Raw genomic sequence first — 25,871 nt, 5'->3', positions numbered from 1 at the left:
CATGCCAATGCCACTGCCGTTGCCTGCCTCCACCTCCATTTTGAGACATGTGGTCTCCTCCCTACTCCACTGCATGGCCTTCTCCTCCACTCTCCTGTGTTACCCCCCCCCCGCCCGATCCCGTTTCTTTCAGTGAGTGGGATAGGATGGGGGTGCAGGATCTAGGCAGGCAGTGGGGTGCAGGAGGGGGTGAGGGTGAAGAGATTGGCCAGAAGGGAAGTTGCAGGAAGCGGGCTGGGAGTAGGATGTGGGGTCAAGAGGGAGGGTGCAGGAGCAGGCTTGGAGTAGGGTTTCTGTCCCAGGGGAAGGTGACGGAGCAAGGGAGGGTGCAGGAGCAGGCTAGTGTCAGGGTGTGGACTCAAGGGGGACAGTGCAGGATGGGAGAGGTAGTTGGAGAGTGTAGACCCCTAGTTTTATTGAAAATTATGCAGGAATTTGTAGTGGTTTTGGAGAGATAAGTGAGAGTCTAATTTTGGTTAAGATAGCACTTGAAAACGGGTCCCCTAAACATTGTGTGCATCTATACCTGAAGTGGGATATGATAAACAAGAAAAAAAGAACTTTTTGGATCAGAGGAATAGACACCATTAAAAGTAATGAAGAATCAAAGAATCATAACTGGTGCTGAAATTAATGCTTGTGTAGGGCAGTGGTTCCTAGTCTTTTTCATATTGTGGACCGGCAAACCCATTCACAAACTTTTGGCAGACATGCATAATCTATTAGCATATGCAAATATGTAAATAAAATGTTGCTTCTACACCTAGACCCAACCCAGCCCCTTGCCCCCCAGTGCCTAACACCCTTTGAACGCATCCCGCCCCTTCACTCACCAGAGTCAGGCTGTCCCCTCTAGAGAGTATGTCCATTACTGCCATGCGGGCAGTGGCAGCAGCCATTGGCAGCGTGCGCATTCCTTCCTCCTTTGCGTTTCCTCCATCCCAAAGCGCATCTCGCACCCTCATGAGTAGAGTTCGGCGGGGGGAGGAGTGCAGAGCACCAGCTGGGCTGCTACCTTATTTGGGTGGGAAAGGGGGGGGGGAGGGAGAGAGGTGCTTCCTGCTTTGCTGCCTCTTGCCACTGCCTCAGCTCCAGAGCCTGGCAAAATCAGCCACCACAGCTGCTGGAGCTAAGCCACAGTGAACAGCCAGCCAGTGAACCGCTGGTATAAGGAAACATGATAAATACTGAAAAAGGTACCATAGCAGCTATGCATGTAGACATAGGCATTAGGAAGGGGAAAAATTTTTATAGTTTGCCCAGGTATATAATTTGATACAGGGCGTCCCCACTGTAAGTCGCCCAATATACATCCGTTCCACACTAAAGTGGTTGATGCTAGTAGGATACATTATCAGTCCTTCCCTGCTCTTAAATGGCAAAAACCAAAAAAAAATAAAAAAAAAAAAAAAACTAATAAAAAAAAAAACGCAAATGGAAGTCAGCTGTGGGAGAACAATTCCCTGCTTTAAATTGTTTTGTTATATGTCCAGGTTTATATACAAGACAGCCTGTAATCATTAATACAGTTTCACTTAGAAGGAAGAACATTTGATTACCTATAAGGATGGTAGCATGAAAGTGCAGCTAGATTATTTGTTGATAAACCAAGCAGAGCTAAAGAACTCTGAACAGCAAAGAACAGCAAAAACTATAAGATCAAACTAAAGGAAAGAATTGCAGCCCAACACAGAAGGCTGGTTGTTGGATTTGGATACATATCGTACATGAGAAGAAAATGGTCAAAAGCAGTACAGAAAACCAAGGGCTGGAAGCTTAAAGAAGTTTGTGTGGAATTTAAGATCTAAGTGTTGGAGAAGATCTCTTTAAACTCGTGGAAATGTAGGATTCAAAAGGAAGAGCTCTGTGTAGGACTTAAGCTTGTCTTACTCACAAACAGAAGTTGCTCCAATAAAAGAGATCGATTCACCCACCTTGTTTAATCAAAAACATGAACACACAGTTTTCAAATTAAAGGTAAAATTATTTGTGGATTTCACAATAAAATGTATGTGTAATCGTCTAATATTTTAACATATACTACTTTGTTAGTCTCAGTTTATCAATATTTTTAAACTTATTTTGAGGTTAGTATTTTATTTATTAATTTGTCTGCTAAAATCATCCATTCACTATAGTTTGAGAATCACCCAAGTATCTTAAAATAAGTGCATTTCTAAGTTGCACTAGCAAATGGTCCTTTTAAAAATCAGCTATATGTGTGTGTCTGAAACCCATCATGCTCCACTCTGTTCATTCTGCATCTGATATGCTCCTTGTGCTGGGGGTGTGGGAAGGGAGAGACAGAAGCTCATAAAACTGACTTCATGTCTATTGGTATCTTTCTCATGAACATCTACTACATTAATGAAAAATGCAAGGACTACAATAAATGACTTGTTTCATTGATTACGCAGAAACATTAGGTACCATCCAATATGACCATCTTCAGAGAATATTGGCACATGAGGATTTCAAAGCATGTAATTGAATTTATTTAAGTCTCTACCATGATACCGCACTGTGTGAATAGCTACAGATGGCAATGAGTGTTTTTCACTGGGCAGGATATGAGACAAGGATGTACTCTGTTCTCGAGCCTTTTCAAGGTACAGCCATGGAAAGCTGTGATGAAATGAAAGGATCTGGGGCTTCCATTGATGAATTTCACTTAGCTGATCTCACGTACACTGAAGATATGCTGTAGCTCTTTGTTATAATCACTGATTTAATGCAGTAAATGTTGGAGTTTGTAAAAATATGTGGTAAGGAATATGGGCTGAATGCGGTAAAAAACAAAATGCATGGATATTGACAGGATTAACAAATGCGAGCAGAGATCATGAATAATTAGGTGTGGGCAAAAGGGCTTCCACGGGCTAGATCTGGCCTGCCAAGTGCACTGATCCAGCCGGCAGAGGTCTTGCCATTCCCACGCCTCCCAGGGCCTGACGGCACAGGGAAGCATGCAAAGTCTCCTCCTGCTTTGCTTCTACCCTGCAAGGAGCGTGCGGCACTTAGAAGTGCCACACACTCCTTGCAGGATGTGGTCAGGGCAGAAGAAGACTTCACACTCTCCCCTCGCCCCCAAGCCTTGAAAGTCCATCGTCTCCTCTCACCCTGCAAGGGGCTCAGTGCTTAGTCAACGGCTAGCTGCTGCTCAGCTTGCTGGTGACTCTAAACATGGCACTCCCTTGCAGGGCCGAGGCAGACTTTGCATGCTCCCCTGACCCCCAGGCCTTGATTGACCTGAGGGTGGGGGAAGGGAGAGCGCGCAAAGTCTCCTCCCATCACCAGGGGAACAGGCGCCTAGCGGGAACCGCCAGCTGTTCTGAATAGCTGGCGGTTCTCTCTGGAGGGTTCATAGAATCATAGAACTGGAAGAGACCTCAGAAGGTCATCAAGTCCAGCCCCCTGCTCTAGGCAGGACCAATTCCAACTAAATCAACCCGGCCAGGGCTTTGTCAAGCCGAGACTTAAACACCTCTAGGGATGGAGATTCCACTACTTCCCTAGGTAACCCATTCCAGTGCTTCACCACCCTCCTAGTGAAATAGTTTTTCCTAATATCCAACCTGGACCTCTCCCGCCACAACTTGAGACCATTGCTCCTTGTTCTGCCATCTGTCACTACTGAGAACAGCCTCTTTCTATCCTCTTTGGAACCTCCCTTCAGGAAGTTGAAGGCTGCTATCAAATCCCCCCTCACTCTTCTCTTCTGCAGACTAAACAGACCCAAGTCCCTCAGCCTCTCCTCATAAGTCATATGCTCCAGCCCCCTAATCATTTTGGTTGCCCTCCGCTGGACCCTCTCCAATGCGTCCACATCCTTTTTGTAGTGGGGGCCCCAGAACTGGACACAATACTCCAGATGCGGCCTCACCAAAGCCGAATAAAGGGGAATGATGACATCTCTGGATCTGCTGGCAATGCTCCTCTTAATGCAACCTAATATGCCATTAGCCTTCTTGGCTACAAGGGCACACTGTTGACTCGTATCTAGCTTCTCATCCACTGTAACCCCCAGATCCTTTTCTGCAGAACTACTACTTAACCGGTTGGTCCCCAGCTTGTAACTATGCTTGGGATTCTTCCGTCCCAAGTGCAGGACTCTACACTTGTCCTTGTTGAACCTCATCAAATTTTTTGTGGCCCAGTCCTCCAATTTGTCTGTCATTCTGTACCCTATCTCTGCCCTTAAGCGTATCTACCTCTCTCCCCAGCTTAGTGTCATCCGCAAACTTGCTGAGGGTGCAATCCATCCCCTCATCCAGATCATTAATAAAGATATTGAACAAAACCGGTCCTAGAACCGAACCTTGGGGCATTCCGCTAGAAACCAACTGCCATCCTGACATCGAGCCATTGATCACTACCCGCTGGTCCCGGCCTTGTAGCCATCTTTCTATCCATCTTACCGTCCATTTATCTAATCCACAATCCCTTAACTTGCTGGCAAGAATATTGTGGGAGACTGTATTAAAAGCCTTGCTAAAGTCAAGGTATATAACATCCACTGACTTCCCCATGTCCACCGAGCCAGTTACCTCATCATAGAAGCTAATCAGATTGGTCAGGCACGACTTGCCCTTTGTGAATCCATGCTGACTATTCCTAATCACTTTCCTCTCATCCAAGTGCCTCAATATGGATTCCTTAAGGATCCCTTCCATGTTTTTCCAGGAACCAAGGTAAGACTGACCGGCCTATAGTTCCCTGGATCATCCTTCTTCCCTTTCTTAAAGATGGGCACTACATTTGCCTTTTTCCAGTCATCCGGGATTTCTCCCGATCTCAACGGGTGGGGGGCAAAGACTTCACGCAGTCTCCTACCCAGAGATCAAGCAGGGTCTGTGGGTGGGGAAGCATGAAAGTATCCTCCCCCTGCCTTTCCGCCTGAGGCCCCACCCCTTCCGGGGCAGCCTGGGGCCCACTTCAAAAATTTCTGAGAACCCACCCCTGTGATTAATAGTCAGCTTGCTGAAATAGTTATCTGGGGTCCTACATCACTGACCAACAAAGCTGTTGCAAAGAAATTCAAAGAAGGTTAGGAATGGATTTCTTTAAAAAGTTTGGAATAAACATGGCATCTTTTTCACCATCTTTGAGTGGTGAAAAGCTTAGTTGTCCCCATAATGACTTATGGATGCGAATTGTGGAAAATAAATGCGGCTGACAAGATGAAAATTGAAACTTTTGAGAATTGGTAGTGGCAGCGAAGGTTCTTGCATCTCTCCTGGGTCTAAACTCTCCTGATTTTTTTTTTTTTGGCAGGGAAAAGGGGGGGGGGGGGAATTATTAGATTAGATATTAGAAGTCAACTGGTGTAGTTTAGTCACATGAGACATATAAATGGAAATAACCTCAAGAAAATTAGAGAAGGAATGGTGGTGAGTCGTCGTTGTAGGGGGTAACCAGCAAGGAAATTGGTAGATGATGAGCAGTAGATTACTGAAGGTCACCTGCTGTGTGTTTGAAGCTAGCAATGGATAAAAAAGGTATTTGAAAATTCTGCTATGATGTCATCAATAACATTGAATAAATGGATTTTTACTGTGTTCCAACCCCTGTGCACTTTTTTTTTTAAATTTAACTAACAAGATGACTTGCCAAACCCCTATTTTAATACCACAAAACTCCAGTAGTAATATTAATTATTCAGTAAGGAACTCTGACAGCCTGCCATCTACAAAAGTCCACTTTTCCCTCCTTTTGTGTTAGCTGGAAAATCAGACATTATAATAGCAGTAACGCTCATCCATGAGTTAAATAAAATTTGCAAGGTAAGGCATCCTCACAAAATGGGTTGCAGATGAGTCGAGTGTAATTTGGAATATGTAGCAGACTAGATGTTCACAGAATCAAATTTGTAACTGAATAAATTCGAAGGTTGGTCATAGATTACAATTATCCTTTGCATCTCCAAGAAAAACATTGGGTTTATTGTTTTCCATCAAAATATTTTGTCTGGAATGTTGACTATTTATTTTTAAGAAATAGAAAAATGTTTAATTTTTTTTTCAAAATATGTGTGTGAAAGTTTTCCAGACTGCAAATGGAATTGTAGGGAATGATCAGAATTCCTGTATCTCAGAGCCTTTTAAAAAAGTGTTTCTTTAAAGTGCAGTTTTTAGTGGCAGTCATGTTTATAGTTGGATTAATTTACAGAGCCCACACCAGTTCATTATCTATATCTTACTTTTGAATAAGGTTTCATTTGCAGAAGTGGGCTGTACCCACGAAAGGTCATGATATTGTCTACATGTTTTGTTAAGCTTTAAGGTGCTACTAGACTGTATGTTGTTTTTTAAGTTTTTCCAGTTACAGACTAACTTGGCCTCCCTTCTGAAGCCTTTGAATAAGGGTGTAGAATCATAGAAGTGTACCTCAGGAAGGGACCTCAAGGTTACCTTGTCATTCCAACAGGTGTATGTCTTAATCTCAGTACCTTTTGCAGCCCCTTTTTCCCCCAGCTGCCTCTGTATCAGAAGCAGCAGGAGGAAGGAGGCGGAAACCGGTGTGCATGGGGAGACAGCTTTTAAAATAACTCCCCCCGTGTGCTGGCTCCTGTAAAGCCACCTCTCCTTCCCACTCCTTTCCCCTGCTGCAACTGCCTCTGATACAGAGGGAGCAATGCAGGGCGGGGCAAACAGGAGCTATTTCATGCGGGGAGCCAGCTTTCAAGCCAGCTCCCCATATGTATTGGTTCCTGCTGAGCTGACCTCCCCGCACTCCCCCACTGCTGCCTCTGTATGAGAGGCAGCAGTGCAGGGGGGCATACATGAGCTGGTGCTGGTGCTTGTGGGGAGATGGCTTTTAAGAAATGTCTGCTTAATTTTCTAGGAGCTTAAACATAATGCTCCTGTGAGAGTGCAACTTTGCAGTAAAAGCAGAGGTATTAGTTGTATGATGTTTTTCTCTTAAAAGCAATTTAAAATTTAGAGCCTGGGTTCCCCTCCATCCCACCTTCTAAGCAGCCATAGTATCCTTTTCCTTCAATGGAAGTTGCAGGGGTTCTGCAATCCTTAAAATACAAAAATTCTAAACTCTAAACATGATTTCCATATATTGAATCAAAATTTGATTTTATTAATATTCTACAAGCTGTTGAAGTAAAAAAAAATAATTTCCTAAAAGTTTAAAGATATTTCAGAATCCTCTTTTTGTTTACAGTGCCTGAAAATGACAACAAAACGCAACTTGTTTGTTCGGTTGGTGCCATGCCGCTGTCTGCGTGGAGAAGAAGAAACAGTCACTGTACTTGATTATTCTCACTGCAGCCTAGAGCAAGTGCCGAAAGAGATATTTACCTTTGAAAAGACCTTGGAAGAACTCTATTTAGATGCAAATCAGATTGAGGAGCTTCCAAAGGTATGGTGATGGTTTGTTTTTTTTTGGTGGGGATTTTTTTTGGTGAGATGTTATTAACTCCATTACTTCAGTACACGTACTATATACAGCAGTAGAATAGTAATTCGAAAAATCTGTTGTCATTGAGGGCCGTCAGTTTAAACTCACTAGTTTAAACTTCTTTATATGTAACTGAAGGCTGCTTTTTTCAATTTCTCATTAATATTCAAACATCTGCTTCTCCATTGAGTGGTGTCCCTGTGGGTGCTTCTCTCAGGGTCTCGGTGCATCCCACTGACTGAGATTTTTGCTCAGCAGTGCCCCTCATGCCGCACCTGTGCACTCTGTGTCTCATGCTGTTGTTGCTTGTTGGGTGCGCACGTGACGCGAATCTCTCTCTTCCTTTTCTACCATCCTTGGCTGAAGCCGGAGTCTAGCAGTGCTCTCCTTTTTCTGACAGGAAACAAACAAATACTAGAATTAGTTTAAAATAGTTCATAGTTTTAGTCAGTTAATAACAGTTTTCAATGTTTACTTCAGCTTAAAAAACTCCTCCGCCATGATGGCTTTTTTTCCTTTCTCAACATGATGGGCTCTCCCAGCTTTAAGAAATGCGACTCATGCTGGGACTCAATGCCTGTGTCAGACACACATCCTGCATGAAATGCCTCGGAGAAACTCATGCTGCACATAAGTGCCTGCATAGTCTGAATATGACAGTGATGGCTAGAAAATATGGCAAAATGCAACTCAAAAACCTCCTTTGGGAGAAATCCTTCTAGCCTTTGGGGGATAAGTCAGAGGAGACATGGGGGCAGCCTAAGCCCATTGACAGGGCTGGCTCACTGCCCTGTAGAGGCTTTCAAGTTTCACGGGCTTCCCAGGCATGATCTCTGCCTGCACTGCCCCAAACCTCCCGTTCCCCAGTGCTGTCAGTCTCCGGCACTGTGGAGAAACGCAAAATAACATTAGCCAGGAGAGCTGAGTGAGAGCTGGTGCCACTAATTCAACGGTGCCCACAAAGCTTCACGTGCCATGACTGCCGGCACCCACAGGTGCCTCCACATCTCCTGAACAAGCTGCTTCTTTGTGGTTGGAACCCAAACGTGCCCAGGCGCCAGAGCACAAGAACGCATCTCAAAAGACACACGTTTATAGAAATCTCCACAGCCGGGTACACCACTAATACAAGTAGCCTGTTCACCACGCTCCCAAGTTTTGTCTCATTCTAGCTTGCACGGGGAGGGGACTCCCCACTCTCCTATGCCGCTGTCATCACAAACTGACAAGGGTAGTCGTCAATGGAGCAGATTCTAATCGTGCAGTTCATCCTCATCGGGATCAATGGCTTCCTGGCATTCATTCCAAGATCACTCTCTTTAACAATCACCACACTTTCCGTGGCTTAATCAGCCATGGATGTATCCTTCACAACATTTTCAGCCTTAGTGGCCTTCTTGGGAACCATGGCATGGGTATTGACCGCGCTCCTTCCATACCTACTGCCCAAGAGATACATCACCTGCCATGCCACAACACACTACAATATGCTTCCCGGCTACAACCATGCATTCTTTGCCACTTCACCCACCCTCAGTGATAACACAAGCTGACTCAGCAATTGATGATAACTTACCTCACTCTGACTTGGAGAGCTCCTCACACACTCCCAGATCCACTAAATCAGATGATGCAGTTTTCCAGGTATCACCCTCTCCACTGGCAGATGACCTAAAACAATTCCAGGAATTGTTTAAATGAGTGGCTCAGTCGCAAGACATTGTACTTCTAGAGGTGCAAGACAAACTATTGATTACTTACGATGCTGCAACTGACGACATCCTTGAAGATGGTAATTAATGAAGCTATCTTATGTGCTTTGGCAAACTCTAGCCTCTATCCCCCCAACCAGTTGTAGGGCAGATGGAAAATATTTTGTCCCAGCAAAAGGCATGGACTTCCTTCTTCTCACATCCCCAACCAAATTCACTCATCGTAGACTCGGTTAATCACAAATCCAAACACCCCCCATTTTAAATTTATACCTTGGGACAAAGAACACAAACAGCTAGATATCTTCGCCTGGAAAATATATTCCTCCACCACTGTCCAGTTTAGGATCTCAAATTACACAACCCTCCTGGCTAATTACGACCATGCCAACTACACCAGACTGCAGGATCTGGTACACAATCTTCCTGAGAATAAGAGACCACATCTCCAGTCCATTATCAAGGAGGGCCAATCCATAGAAAAAATTGTCATCCAGGCTGCAATGGATGTGGCAGACACAGTAGCTAGGATCACAGCTATTGCAATAATAATTCACAGAGCCTCATGGCTACAGTCATCAGGAGTCCCAAAAGAATTACAATCTAAGGTGGAAGACCTCCCCTTTGATAGAAACCAACTGTTTGCCCCAAAGACAGATAAGGTTCTACAGTCAATGAAGGACTCTTGTACCACACTTCACACTTTGGGGATGCACACTCCACTTAACAAAAGACAGAAATACATCCCCTAGCAAAAGCCAAGAGACTATAACTACTATAGACAACAGCAGAGACCATATGACAACAGGCCCAAGCAAAGCTTCAACAGAAGGAGGACTCAGCATAATCAGTCCTCTAACACTCAGTCGACTTCTCACAAACAGCAGATTTGAAATATCACCCACTTCTATTACCGCCTGAGACCCTTCTACCAAGAATGGGCCCACATTACTACTGACAAGTGGGTTCTGGAGATTATAAAATCGGGCTACATAATCCCTTTACATCTTCTCCCCCTACCTAGCCTCCTACCCCGTCCCTCTTCAGGAACCCATCTCACGAGCTCCTGTTACAAGCAGAAGTACAAAAGCTCCTCACCCTAGGGGCAATAGAACCAGTTCCCACAGAACATCAGGGAAAAGTGTTATATTCTAATTATTTCATAAGAGCCAAGAAAACGGGACTGGAGGCCAATCTTGGATCTCAGGAAATTCAACAAGCTCCTGCTCAACAAAAAATTCAAAATGGTGAATCTTTCAACTAATATACCCTCATTGGACAAAGGGGTCTGGTTTTCAGCCCTCGAACTTCAGATGCATATTTTCATATAACCATTCATCCTGCACACAGGAGATTTCTCAGATTTGTGGTAGGTCACGATTACTACCAATCCGAAATCCTCCCTTTTGGCCTCTCCACAGCCCTGCAAGTATTCTCGAAAATGCTAGCTGTGGTCATGGCCTTTCTCAGGAGACAAAACGCCATTATCTTTCCCTACCACTATGACTGTTTAAGGGACCCACACGTCAACAAACTATAGCCATGACAAACACTACTAGAGAATGCTTCTCTTGATTTGACCTACTCATAAATATCCACAAGTCTATCCTACAACCCACTCAAAATTTATCGGGGCACTTCTAGATTCAGTAACAGCAAGAACCTACCTGCCACCTCAAAGATTCAAAGTGCTATGTGACTTTATTTGCGGGGGTCAAAGCATACTCCCTTTACCACGCATGGCTACAATATTTGTAATCCTATTGACGAGACTACATATGTGCTGCCTAGAGTATTAGCTTGCAACTGTCTACAACCCAAACTGACAGTCTCGCAAAGCATCTCAAACTCCCACTGTTAGTTCTACAGTCTGTCGACTGGTGGACTTCTCCAACCAACTTGATGGCTGGCAAACCCTTCCAGCACCCAGATCCATCAGTAGTCACCATGACGGATGCATCACTTTTGGGCTTGGGCGCCCCTTGTGGCAAAATGGCGGTACAGGGCAGATGGTCTCAATGGCAGATGCACCTTCATATCAACATACTGGAGTTCAGGGCCATTCGCAAAGCATGCACTCATTTCCTCCCCCTGACCTCATGGACATCACACCCTCTATGTTCTACATCAATCGACAGGGGGGTGCCCGATTACGCTCACTATGTGCAGAAGCAATTAGCTTTTGGAACTGGTGTATCACGAATCACACAACTCTAACCACGAGCTATATACCAGCTAGCGGAATCCCAGGGCCAACAAACTGAGCAGACACATCTCAGAACAACATGAGTGGGCGATCAAACCAATGTTCTCCTCCCAGTTTTTCGCAAACGGGGTTCCCAGTCATAGATCTCTTTGCAACACTACTCAACCGCAAATGCCACGGGTTTTGCTCCCGATCAGGGCAGGGTAAGAGATGGGAGGGGGATGCCATCACCATTTGCCAGACAGCTCCCCGGCTCTTTGTTTTCCCACCAATCCCACTTTTCTGCAGGGTGATCAAGAAGATACACTCTTACCAGGCCACAGTAATTCTGATAACTCCCTCCTGGCTGAGCCAACCCTGGTCCCCCTATCTACACTACATTTCAATAGATCAAGCGATCCCCCTCTCCATGGTGCTGCACCTCCTAATGCAACCCCATGGCAAAACATACCATCCGAATGTCAAAACTCTGAAACTCATAGCATGGCTTCTCCATGGTTTCAAAATGAAGAACTTACCTGTTCAGACAGAGTCAAATACAACCTATTGAACAGTCGACGGCCCTCCACAATATGCACCTATCAAAACAAATGGAGACATTTTCAAGAATGGTGCACGATTCGGCATTAACAGCCCAATAGTGCCCCCATACCTACTGTACTGGGATATCTGATGAACCTCAGCGATGCAGGTCTCTGCATCAGCTCTATACGTGTCCATCTGGTGGTGGTCACAACTTCCCATGAACCTGTGGATTTCTCTTTCTTTGTGATTCCTCACAGGCTTGCAGAAAACATGCCCAAAATTGCGCCTCTCTTCTCCCCCCCCCCCCCCACATCCCCTGGGTGCAACCGTGGGACTTAAACCTTGTTCTTGACACACTCACCAGGTCATCCTTTGAATCACTAGCCACTACATCACCACAATACTTGTCCATGAAGGTGGCCTTCATAATGGCAGTAACATAAGCAAGATGTGTAGGTGAAATCGCAGCCCTCATGGCCAATCCACCTTTCACAACTTTTACTAAAGACAAAGTCATACTCAGGCTTCATCCCAAGGTCATCTCTGCCTTCCACCTAAATTAACTAATATACTTACCTTTATATTTTCCTAAACCTAATACTTCCTCCAAAGAGTCCATCTTGCACACATTGGATGCGAGACGAGCCATTGCAGTCTACTTAAAACTACAGAGATCAGAAGGTCGGACAGACGCTTCATCTCTTGGTCTAGGCCACATAAGGGAACAGCTGTCTTGGCACAACGTATATCCAAGTGGATTGCTAGTTGCATACGCACACAGAGGTTACAATCTTCGAGGGAAGAAGCCACCACAGATTATCAGGGCTCACTCCACACTTGTGATGGTCACAACAACGGCTTTCCTACATAAAATACCATTGGCGGACAATTGTAGAGCAGCTACGTGGGCCTCCCATCACACTTTCACACAACATTATGCCCTACAGAAAGGACTTACATCCGCTGCCTCTCTGGCAGATGCGGTCCTTCCTTCCTCTGTATAAATAACTCCAATGCCCGCCACCATTTGGCAGGTACTGCTACTAAGTCACCTGAGTGGAGCACCCCCAGGGACACCACTTCATGGAGAAGAAGTTGTTACTCACCCTGAGCAATAATGATGGTTCTTCGAGATGTGTGCCCTGTGGGTGCACCACTATCCTCTCTTCCTCCCCTCTGCTTGGAGTCTTTTTATAGACTTCGGGTAGAAAAGGAACAGAGGGAGTTTCGCGCTGTGCGAGCATCCAACAAGCAACAATAGCGCGAGACACAGAGTGCACAGGCTTGGCAAGAGGGGCACTGCTGAGCAAAAATATCTGGTCAGCGGCATGGGGACACACTGAGACCCCTGAGTGAAGCGTCCAGTGGGACACACATCTCAAAGAACCATCGTTACTTCAGAGTGAGTAACTTCTTTCTTTATGGGCATGCTCACATACATAACTGAAATCCAAAATACACTTTAAGATCTTACTCTTGCTTGGTACATATCTGTTGAAATTATTTTTTAAAGAAGCCATTCAAAATCATTCTTATTACTTGAAAATTTGAAATACAAGAACTGGAAGGTTAGTCTAGCAATTCAGATGCATAGCCTGGAACTGTATTTTGAACTGATAATACACAGTCATTAATGGAATAGATCCACTGTGTAGTAAAGACATGCCCTGAATTTATCTAGATTCAACTTTCAGCCATTGGATGATATGTAACTTTTTCTGCTGGGTTAATGAGCCCATTAATAAATATGGGGGAAGATGACATCACATAGTGATCTAATGCATACATTCGTAGATTCAAAGAGGACCAGTATATCATCTAGTCTGACCAGTACATCACAGGGGTTAAATTCCCCCAGTTACCCTCTGTTTTACAGCCAATAACTTGTGCTTGACTAATGCATATCTTCTAAAGGGTTATGTTCCTTATTTCCAGTTTTTAAATTTGGATTCAGCTTCCAGAAATTGGTTAATGATAAGTCTTTCTCTGCTAGATTGAAGAGTTCTTTAGTACCTGGTATCTTCTCTCTATGAAGATACTTCTTCTTATCAAGTTGCCTCTAAATATTTTTACAGGTAACTGTATTGAGCTCTCATAGCTTTCACTATAAGGCATTTTCTTTTGCTCTCAAATAATTTTTATAGGTCTCAGCAAACTTACATTTTTTCAAAATCCTTCTTAAAATGTAGATATCCAGAACTGTGTGCAATATTCTAGTATCTGTCTCACTATGGTGAACTATGTGATCTGTGAATCATACATAGACTCAAATATTGAGACAGGGAAACAGGAGCATTAAAATATATGGGTGTGTATGTATATATATATTATATGTCCCTGACATAACTTAAGTTAGAAAAATTTATTGTTAGCTGCATAGCATGTCTTCTCCCAGCTAAAATGAAGAGCCACAGTGGTCCGGGGCCCAGCGCAAGCAGGGGCAGGGACCGACCCCCTGCTGTGGCTCTGCAGTGTAAATGTAGTAGGAGCTGGGCTGCCTGCAGTCCTGGCTCCTGCTATATTTAAACTGCAGAGCTACCTTGGAGATAGCTCCTGGAGCCGTTGAGAGCTGGGACAGAGCGCCTCCTCTTATCGACTAATCATGTAGTCAATACAAATTGTATTGACTAAACCAGTGTTTCTTAAACATTTTAAGACCGAGGAACACTAAACAATAATTTTTTTTAAGAGGAACACCAAGGATTTTTTCTTGAGGTTAAAAAAAAAAAAAAAAAAAAAATGTTAAGGGGGAAAAGGCTCGGGAAAGTTATTGAAGGGAAAAAAAGGGTCGGGGAAAGTTATTGAGAGGGGGGAAAAAAGGGTGGCAGGGAAGTTAGAGGGAAAAAAAGGTCACCTGCCCCTTTAAGGGTGGACATTTTGAATTCTGTTTTTCTCCGACTGCCTTGCGGCACACCAGTGTGCAGCAGAACACAGTTTAAGAAACACTGGACTAAACAATTAGTCAGTTGCCTGCTTCTGAAAATCCTTACTTTGCACTCTCCAGCTTTCTCTTGTGTTATACTTAGGTTGCAAGCTGTTTGCGGCAGGGGCCATCTCTACATGTATATGTTTTGTATACTGCCCAGCAAAATGGAGCACTGGCACTAATCACTAGTGCAGTACAAATGATTTTACACATTCACACTCTCACTCACACTCACTCACTCACTCACTATCCTGCTGGTCTCGATTACTTCAGAATGTTGTTCATTCCCTTCTCTTCTCTTGTTCCTCACTCTGTTAAACTTCTTCAGGGAGGGGAAGATAAGCAAGCTACATCATTTAATTTATTTCAAATATGTTCAATTTAGATTCACCTCATCCCTTAGTTTTTTAAAGTAACACCCAGCCATGTGGACGTTTAAAGCTTGTGTTCTACAATGGATTGGTTGTAAATGGAGACACCAGTTATATTTATTTGTGGAGGCAAGTGTAATTTCTGTAGAAGGGTAGAATGTCATTACTGCTGCCAGGTTGTTATGGCTGCTTAGTGCTTTTGTTTGGACCTCTCCTGTTATCAGCAATAGTAGAGGTGCAGTCTGCTAGTTAGCAGACCCTGATGTTACTTGGACAGAGAGACCATTGGCATAGTTTGGTGACAAAGGTTCTTGGCTAGATTTATTGCCCTTAAGGCACTATTCTAATGAGTTTCACAATATACCAAAGTCATTAACACATTGCAAGAAGTGGCTCAGTTACTGAGAATTTTTGCTGTCCTCTCAACAACACAAAGGGATACAGTGAGGTCTCCTGACACTTTAAAGACTGAGAGAAACAACTATGTACCACCTTGTGTTTCATGATGTTTTTTCCCCTTTGTTTCCGATACCTTGGAGAAAACATTTTTCTTTATTGTTTTATCAAACCATCTATTTTTACTAGATTGGGGTGTATTTGTACTAGGTTTCTAAAATACATCTATGTTAATATTTAATGCCTAGTATACTAACAGCTTTGCCAAGTGTATGTAACAAACACTGAACTTGGAAGCATTATTGAACACATGTCTTTGGTTTATAGCCTCAGGTGCAGGCCTCAAATTTTGCATGGGAGCCAGTGTTCCAGGCTCTCTCTCTCTCTCTCTCTCACCTGCCTACAGTTTGTTTCTGGAGGTTTTTATGTATAGGTTTGAGAACTGTCAAATTGTCTGACTGTGAAAAGTGGGTTTTAGTCTACCTCATTACATATTAGCTCTAGTTAATGATTTCTGAGGCACTGAAAGACTTTGTAGAGAACCTCTATCGTAAGGTGTTTGCCATGCTTCGTTGGCTCTGGATAGTTACAACTTTTCACTGACACGTATTTTGTAATTCAGTAAATTTAAAATAAATTGTTTCATTATCCTGTCTTTCTAGTGAGGTCAGAAATGACATATAAAGAAAACTGAAAGATGTTCAGTCACCTTTTTCTTTGTTTCAATAGCAACTTTTTAACTGTCAGTCCCTGCACAAGCTGAGTTTGCCAGACAATGATCTAACAACATTGCCAGCATCCATTGCAAATCTCATAAATCTCAGGGAACTAGATGTCAGCAAGAATGGTAAGTTATTTTATTATTATCATGTTTTAGAGGAATGATGAAAGGATAAAATAGTATGAATATATAGAATTGCAGAGGCACCTGGTACTACTTACAGAAAATACTTACCTTAATATTGAATATGAGTCACCAACCTAAATGACTGTCAGAATTGTTGTATGGAAAAGCATGTTGGATAGTAGTATGTCTGTGTGGCATTTATTAGTTTCTTCTTTATGCCTTCGAAAATAAAATAAGTTTGAACTTTGAAGTATAAAATACTGAGATCCAAATCCTGTGGCTGGTAACAGCTGAGAATAACCAGGAGCTTGTAATTATCATTATTGGTTTACTGTATATTCATTCAGCAGTGGATTCCATTTGATGTATCCAAATATAAATGGTTTATTTTGCTTAATACTCTTAGAAAATGTATACACCTAATTATTAATGTAAAATTCAAGTCAAAAATTGGAATATTCTCGATTGGATTTTATTATTTAAAAAATATTTTAAAAGGTCTTTTTTTTCAAATTGGTAATTTCATTCTAACAAGTGCAAATGTAAACATTTCATATTGTTAGCAGACTTTCTTGTTTATAAGAAAAAGTGATGTGCCAGATCAGCAACTAATGGCTTGTCTTGGCTTCTGGGAATATCGGTGCTCCGAAGATTGATCTTCTGGCATTTGCTAAATTGAATGCTGAGGGCTTCCCCTTCAACTCCGGAACTCTCTGCAGTCTGCATTAACTGCAGCTAGTGAAAACAGGAGAGAAAGAAAAAGAAACTCTCCTTTTTTATTTGAATATTGGTTTCCTCTCATTGTCTGTTGTGACCAACTTTATATTTAAACAGTTGGGAGGAGTAAGGGAAGTCAACAGGAGAGTTTCTTCTGTCAGTCTTCCACTGTGGGTCACCCCAGAAAATCGATGCAAGGTACATTGACTCCAGCTACTCAGTTCTCGTTGCTGGAGTTGTGTATCTTGCATTGATTTTTTTTCCTACCAGTATAGACCTGCCATAAGGTTGCTGCAGAGTACAGTGCAATACTACCTCATTAATTCACTTTAATGATAGGAGTCCTATTGCAGATTAACATACTTGGCCTTAATTAGCATTCTGGTACAGTGCATAGCTATTAAAATAATTAAATAGGGCAGGAAGTTGGATTTACCACAATCACAGTGAAGTTTTCTCAGCCTGGATTAATGCTTCTGTTTGAAAACTATTAATAAAAACATTCCAAGCCTGAGCAAAGTTGTTGTTGCCTTTCCAGAGAATGAAGAAAATAATTTTTATTTTTAATTTAGAGGTGGTATAGGAAAAGAGCTGTTTTAAATCGTGAGACCTCCTAATATTGTTTAGTAGCATATTCCAGCTATTGTCTACAGTTTCTATTAAGGAGCACAATTTCCAAACAATTTTGAATCCCCACTGCAGGTTCCAGACACGTAATTTAATCTGAATCTTGGTATTCAAAGGTGTAAAAGAGTATTCTATACATTTAAGATAGCTGTACATTTAATTTCTGCACAATTCCATAATCTAGTTGTATCAAATTTATTGTTTTATTGGACAACGTGTCTATTCATCCAACTATGAGTCCACAGAATTACAAAAGCACTCTTCTTTTAAAAAAAAAAATGGTTGTGGAAATATTGGTATTCCCCTCATTGCCTATTGTAACCAGCTTTATATTTAAGCTATTTTATTATTACGTTTTAATGAACACTACATTTTTATTGAAATATAGTATCTTGTTTGTTACTACTCTGTTTTTGGTCCAAGTGAATTAATATTGCTAGCTAAATAAGACCATCCTTAAATACTTCAATTATGAGAAGAATGATGTATTAAAGGAGACATTTTCTGGCTTGCCTGAACTGCTGAAAGGAGTAACTGTTTCCAGTATAGTAGTTATCATTGTTATATTATATTTAAATGAATCAAAAAGTTTTCTTTATTTTAGTTAGTGCTAGCAAATTTCTTAGCTCACAGAGAAAGGGCAACTGGTCAGTCACCAGCTGAAGAGAGTCATCCATTCAAAATAACGCAACCTTTACATAAGCGTACTAAGATGTGCTCGAAGAATATTTGTTACTGAGGAGTATAAAGTATTTCAGGCAGCTGTATAATTTGGTGTCTCAGACTATGAAATAATTTTTTTTGTCGTTTTAAATGCTATGGGAGCAATAGTAGGTACTTCATAGTTAAGATTGAAGTCAGCTTCCTATCATAAAACCTAATTTTGAATCACTGACCACAATATCATCTCTTCCATCTATAATCAGAAAATCCCCACCAGTCTTTCTAAAAATTTACAAGCCACATTTTCTCCTCAGATAGACTTTTTCTGGGAAGTTTGATTAAAAATTAGAGGAGGAGTTTGTGTCAACCTATTCATCCTGGTTGATGAGATAAGGGATACTAGAGTTCCCTCCAGAATGTTTGATAAATTTGAAGCCACCCCAAGTTTTTCAAATTGGTCTGTAAAGAAAAGGGGAGATATTCTTTTTCTTCCCCTCCTGTTTTCCCTAGCTGCAGTTAATGCAACAGGGTAAGTTCTATTGTCTCCCTCTTGTAACCTCAAAACTTATTCCTGGCACTTGGCTACATTTAGTTGTAAATAGTAAACATGCTTTAATGGTTATATCAGCCCGTGAGACTGAACCTAGTATAACCAAAAATATTATTATAGTTAATTATTTAAATCAAGATTTCCTATTTTCTAATTTAAATTGGTGATTGATGTAAAATTTTATTTTAATTTTCTCCTAAGTCTTGTATGGCCAAAATTTGATTTACTCGTATGTACATTTATGCTCAGATATCTTTACATAAGCATAAGCCCCAAATGTTGTACCAATAAAAGCAAGCAGGATCTTATGAGGGGGATAAGGCAAAAAGCCACATTTATTGTAAAGATAATAATAAAGAATAAAGAAAAGATAGAAGCAAACAACGTTGTTTAATTACTTATTCCTATCACTACTTAACCCTTATACACTTTATATATAAAAAAACACTCATTCAATCATTCATCCATTCATTCAAGTTCTGTGTATTTGTTATAGTTACCAGCCTGGAAGTTGCTTGTGACAGAATACTGGCCAGGTACTCTGTACACAAGTGATGGTAGTGGGGAGCGAAGTCCTGATCAGATGCGCATCTGAAGCTCCTGGTAGGCTGGCAGCAGAACCTTGGACTCTAACTCCATAGTCTTTTAGTCCAGTTCTTATAGGAATTTCTTCCTATGTCAGTCTATGGAAATTGCTGCATCATGCTGATGTCTTCAGGGTGGCTGCCAGGTGCTCGTCAGTGATCTCATAGGGTGGACCTCCAGTACTTGGTTTTCTCCACTTGACACCTTTTGGTTGCACTGGCACCTGACGCCTTCTTCAGCCCTTTGTTGCTGCATTCTCAGGCTGGCACCTCTCAAAACCATTCATTCATCATCCAAGCACTCTCTCTCTTACATACATTCCCTAATTAATGTTTCACATACAGTATTTTGTATAATAATAACTTTACATAGATAAGAGTTGTAGTTACAAAAGTTTCTGGGTGGTATTTCTTAAAACATTCTCTGAGTGCTGAGTTAGTTAATGTTAAAGTTACAATGTTTCACTTTGGGATTAGGGTTAATTGCTTCACAATGCTTTGAAGAGAATAGGTGTCAATCGTGTAACAATAAGTTTGAGCCTTATTGGGACACAGAGGGGAGCTGTGTCTGGCTACATAGTATTATATTTTTAACAGTTTTAAGTTATATGACCTAATATTACATTCCTAACAAATTATATTCTAGAGGGGCAATAATAATAAATCTAAACATTTAACAATCTTAACACACAAATAATAATAATAATAATAATAATAAATCTAAACACTTTAAGTTGTGGGGAACAAATTATGGGGAGTCACTTTCACTTGGGGAAATCATTTTTAATACATTAATATGTTATCCCTACACAAACACCTAAAATATACTTTTTTCTTAAAATAAGACAGTAGTCCAACATTCATGAACAATCTTTATATATACTGATTTGTCCTATGTACAATGAAAATGAAACAAATTGGTAAGTGAGAAGATATTTCAGAGCTTTCAAATAGTGCATGAAATTCAGTTACGGGAGAGAGTGTGAGAGGGACTCTTGAAGTGCTCTAGTAAACTATTACCAGGATAGTGTTTGAATGGTGGATCATTAACATCTCATACATTCTGGGAGGCAATCTTATTGATTTTGCTAACTCAGGGTAAGTTCAGATAGGAATGGGTGAATCCAACAATGACTGAAATTTTGTGAATTTCAGGAACTTTACCAAGTGTTCTTCTACAAATTTGAAAAATGTATATGAATTCCTTTTCTCCATAAATGTAACTCACATGTGTTTTTACATGCAGGCACTTAAGCCATGTCTACACTACAGCGTTTGTTGGGAAAACTTCTGTTGATTAGATGTGTGGGGAATCCCTTCTTCTTTCCCCCAAACAACATAAATTTCTCTGGCACAAGTACCTTCATCCACAGCAGTGTGTCAGCAGAAGATACTCTCCTGCCAGTGTAACTACCACCTCTTCTTTATATGGTTTTACTATATTTATGTTTCTCAAAGTGGTCCGCAGATCCACTCTGAGAAACCTGTTAATTGGCTTCTGTGTTTTGAGTATTTACTGGTCCGCAGCCATGGAGCCTTGCAGCTCCCATTGGCTCCAGTTCGCCGTTTTCAGCCAAGGGATGCTGCCGGAAGCTGCCTGGCCCACGCTGCTTCCCAAGGCTCCCCTTGGCTGTAAACAGCGAACCGGAACCAATGGGAGCTGCAAGGCTCTGTGGCTGCAGAGCTAGTAAATAAACAAACCACAGCAGCCAGTTAGTAAGTTTCTCAGAGTGGATCCGTGGACCACTTTGAGAAACACTGTACTATGTCAACAGGAGAGCTCTCTCCTGTCATCATAAAGGACCACACAAGCAATCTTATAGTGACCAAGCTACACCTTACAGCTGCGTGCCACTCTGTTAGTGTAGATGTGGCCTAAAATAAGCCTGGGCTAGCATACAAGTTGCCTTAAGGATAAGGTAATTAGAACATATAGAGAAATTACTGTGCAACAGATAAAATGCAGTGAAGTTTGTATTCAGGTTCATGATGCAGATCATCCTTCTGTTGTGCATGTGTCTGGCAACAGTGATGTGATATTTTCATTCCTGTGCTTGCCATGGCACTTCTGTGACAAGATGCTACCCTAATATAGGTCAAGATTCAGCAAAGCAATCTAGATGTGTGCTTAAATGCCTTCGTGAATTGGGATCTCAATTTTATCTGTAATTCTTGCACCCACTGAGAAGCAGGCAATGATTAATTTTGTCACAGATTATTCTAATTGAACCATCTGTATTTAACATTTTTAACATTTTGGTAAAGTTGAATTGTTTTCTTGAGACAGAATATAATTGAAGTATCAGGGAGTGGGCCAACACACATCCCTAACTGTCAAGGCACAATGAGAAGTTACATTCATACATTAGGCATTACACTCATCAAATAGAAAAGGTGCATTAATAGTTAAGCTAATGCATAGTTATTGAGGCTTTATATTTATTCCATATTTTATATTTTGGTAATAGTTGAATATATGTACAGCACCTACTGCAACAAAGGCCTTATGCTGATTGGGATAAATAAAATATGGATTTTGCAGTTAAAGAGCCTAGACTATCAGTAACATATAAACAACATATAAGCAAAATGTTGTCATAGTTACATATATTAGGTTTCCCCAAGCCATTTTTTCCCCTCACCCCTGGACAGTTCTGGTCCATTTCTCTTTAGGGACCTCACCCAGCTATCTCTACCACTGCTAATCGAACAAGTGCTCCTTCCATTCTGCAAATCCCACATATATTTTACTTTTATTCTTAGCCCTTCCAGTTTTGTTATCACTACTTTTTGGTTTCTTCTAATGCCTTACATCTCACTTTTCGTTGAAATGTCCTACTCTAATCAGGAGAAAAATGCTCTTTACCTCTTTCTGCCTTCACATATATTCCAGTTGGGTTTTGCATGCAGACATCAAAGGTTCTGAAAGCGATCTGAATGTCCTGAGTCTGATTGCCTCTGTCTCTGCCGTCTTGATGGAGCAAGGACCTTATGAGTAACATACCTTGTCATTGCCAATTTAATTACTCAGCGATTCAGTGTCTCCATCCAGAATACACTTATGTGTAATTAAATCTTGTTCAGTTCACTTTCAGAAACATCATATACTCGTGTGTAGGGCGCATTTTGGAGCCTGCTATCGTATATTATTTTTTGTGAAGGATAAAGGCATTAATTTAGGGTTGGAGCTAAGGAGTTCCTAAATGGTTTCTTCTCTGTGCCTGCCATGGCACGTCTGTGACAAGATGCTACCCTAATAGGTAGCAAACTCAGTGGGAATTTTGTGACCCATTTTGTTTTTGAAATAAACATGAGTTATACGGGTTATTTTTGTTTGTTGTGAAATTAGTAAAAACAAACTTTGTCACTTAAACTTTTCAGTAGAACTAGTACAGTTGGACCCCCCCCCCCCCCGCGCCCCCGGACTGGCACCCTCAGGACCTGACTGGTCCCGAATGAGGAAATTTTCCGGACCTGGGGAGGTCAATTCCTCCCCTCCTACTCCGCCCAGCTCCACTCCCGGCCCCAGCTTCTGTCCCCAGCCACTGGCCCCCCACACTAGCTGCTGCCACCTGCCCCACTCAGGGCTCCTGGCCATTGTCCTACTGGAGCTGTAATCCCCAGCTAGGTTGTTGTCTCCATCCAGTCTCCTGGCCCTGACACTGCTTCCCTGGCATGGCTACTGCCCCGGCTCAAATGCTGGTACCCCAGCGCCAGACTCCTGACTGGCTTGGGCTGCTACCCGTCCCAGATTCCCAGCCCATCTGGGACTGTTGCCACTTCTGCCATTGGCCGGATACCTGGACCCACTGGGGCTGACATCCCTGCTTGACTGGACTCTCAGCCCTGGTGCCACCATCCTGGCAGGGCTCCTTGCCTCAAGCTGTCCTGTACTCTACTACCAGCCATAGTGGCTCTCTTGCCCAGAAATCTGTGGTCCTGCCATACCGTGGATGTTGTCAGACCACAGAGTCCCAGTTTTTAAAGGTTCAACCTGTACGCATTTTTTATCTATCTAAAAATAGCTATACAATTAGTGAATTGGAGTTACAACTGAAATTGAGTTAATAAAGCAGCCAGTTGATGACAACTTGGAATGGGTTCAATAACTGTTAAATTAACACAATCAAAATTAAATTCATGAAATCAGCAGAAGGCTTGATTAACAGGTGTCATTGGAAACTTAAGGAGATACCATCTACTTCCTTCCCTTGTAAGCAGTGCTGAGTCCCTTCAAAAGCTGCACGTAACCAGGTGACTTTAATCACTGGCTCTTCCCCATCTAATTTATTCACTGTGATACAGGGTGGTACTTCATGGTCAAAGTGTATGAGGTAATTTCTTTTACTGTCCCAACTTGTCTCTAATATCCTATAATCTGCAAGACTGCATCTACATTGCATACAATAATTTCCACAACATTCTTAAGGCCCAGAATATCACAAAGTGCTTTGAAATAGGATGTACTTAAAAGCTAAATATACACATGCTATTTCTTTGATATTCACACACACATTCACACTTTTAATAGTTTGAGTGAAAAAAATAAAAATACTATGGATGTTTTCACTAAAGTAAAAAAAAAAGTGCTACTTCAGTCTCTTCAGCTTGCATGGTCTTATCTTCAGGGCTAGCATTGCAATTCAGGGATCAGATGATGTCATCTGGTTGGTATCTTGTGTCAGTGGGTTTTCTTGGGCTCCTGGCTAGGCAGTCTGACATGGCCTATAAAGTCTTGATCTTCTTCAGCTAGCTTCAGGACATGAAAAGACACACCTTCTTTCCTGTTTACTTGGATCTTTAAGTTGCTCAACTCCATGACAACTCACTGGAAATGTTCAGAGCAATATTCCAATAACACGATTCACTCAGAGGTGTGGGGAGATCCAGCTGACTTTTAGATTTTTCAGACAATCTTTTGCTGGCAGTTCTATAATACGTTGTATCAACAACTTCAGGTAGAGGTGTCCTTATAATACAAATACATGGAATTAGTAGTAGATTAACTAAAAGTGCTGAAAACATCTCCTCTTAAATTTGGGTGCCAGTTAATAGATGCAACTGATTGTATTCCCCCCTAAGGCTTTTGCATGCTTCGTGCACAATCAGTCGCTATTGTTTTTCTTCGGTTCCTGGAACTTTACTGTTTTAGCTTTGTAAAAAGTCACTTTTTGGCAACTGAGTGGACTCAGACTTCCTTTAAGCAAAACAGTGTAAAGGTTGTTTTCCCCTCTACCCCCAACAACAACAAAAAAGCTTGAATTTTCTTGTGTTGTATAGGCCTAAGTCAGATTGTCACGCTAAACATGTATTAGAATATACTTGCTAGTGGATGATTTTGCAGTCAAAGAGAAGGTGACCATGACTTTGTTTTTTATAGTATTGAACTAGAAAGGCGCTTGATATCCTTACTTGATTACATACCTGCCGGACATGGTGTGCTGTCCTATGTAGTATAGTGATAGAAATGTAGCCGTGTTAGTCTGGTGTAGCTGAAACAAAATACAGGACTTTGTAGCACTTTAAAGACTAACAAGATGGTTTATTAGATGATGAGCTTTCGTGGGCCAGACCCACTTCCTCAGATCAAATAGTGGAAGAAAATAGTCACAACCATATATACCAAAGGATAGTTTCTTCCACTATTTGATCTGAGGAAGTGGGTCTGGCCCACGAAAGCTCATCATCTAATAAACCATCTTGTTAGTCTTTAAAGTGCTACATAGTCCTGTATTTTGTCTTATGTAGTGGCACTTAAATAGTTTACAGAGAGAGAGAATTAATCTGCTCTACAGCGGTAGCTGAAAAGCAGTTGGCTTTTAGCTCAAGCTCTGTAGGGGCTCATGAACTAAACTTCAGAGGCCCCAGGTTTGATTCCATCTGTTGACATTACATTAGCACACCCTTGCAGACTTGTAATGCTTTATCTGTGACTGGATTTGCTCAGCAGAAATCTGTCACTTCATCAAAGGTAGACTTTTGAAATTTTGAGTAGCTGGACCACTAGGAAATGTACTGAGGAAAATGTACTGAGTAGACATTGGAACAACATGTAGTGTATAAATGAAAAATATTTGCTCTGCTAACACTTTTCTGTGCTTCATGTGCACCTAATTTCCTATCCTGTCACAGTGGGATTTTTGTCAAGTTTTTTGGAAGCTAGAAAATCTTGAGCCTTAGGTCTCTTAGGCTATGTCTAGACTAGAGGCTTTTTTCAAAAACGTGGCCTCTTTTTTTTTTTTTTAACTTCACCTGCGTCTCAACTGCTGCTGCATTCTTTCAAAATTAAATCAAATTTTTTGACAGTGGTAAACCTCATTTTATGAGGAAGAACGCC

The 25,871-nt window shown here is 41.7% G+C and overlaps 1 protein-coding gene across 6 annotated transcripts in view; it reads left to right on the top strand.

Annotated features, from left to right (window-relative positions):
- Nucleotides 1-25,871, top strand: part of ERBIN (erbb2 interacting protein) — a 252,164-nt gene that overhangs the window by 93,708 nt on the left and 132,585 nt on the right. For all 6 annotated transcript variants that reach the window (XM_075932367.2, XM_075932365.2, XM_075932362.2 and 3 more), the window contains 2 exons: nucleotides 7,174-7,371; nucleotides 16,276-16,393. In XM_075932367.2, the coding sequence (XP_075788482.2) occupies nucleotides 7,183-7,371; nucleotides 16,276-16,393 (307 nt within the window). In that variant the 5' untranslated portion in view covers nucleotides 7,174-7,182. The remainder of the gene's footprint in view (nucleotides 1-7,173; nucleotides 7,372-16,275; nucleotides 16,394-25,871) is intronic.

This window comes from Pelodiscus sinensis, chromosome 6 (assembly GCF_052426305.1).
Source record: "Pelodiscus sinensis isolate ZL-2025 chromosome 6, ASM5242630v1, whole genome shotgun sequence".
Lineage (NCBI taxonomy): Eukaryota > Metazoa > Chordata > Testudines > Trionychidae > Pelodiscus > Pelodiscus sinensis.
Note: the sequence above shows the minus strand (reverse complement) of the source record. Positions and strands in the feature narration are given on the sequence as shown.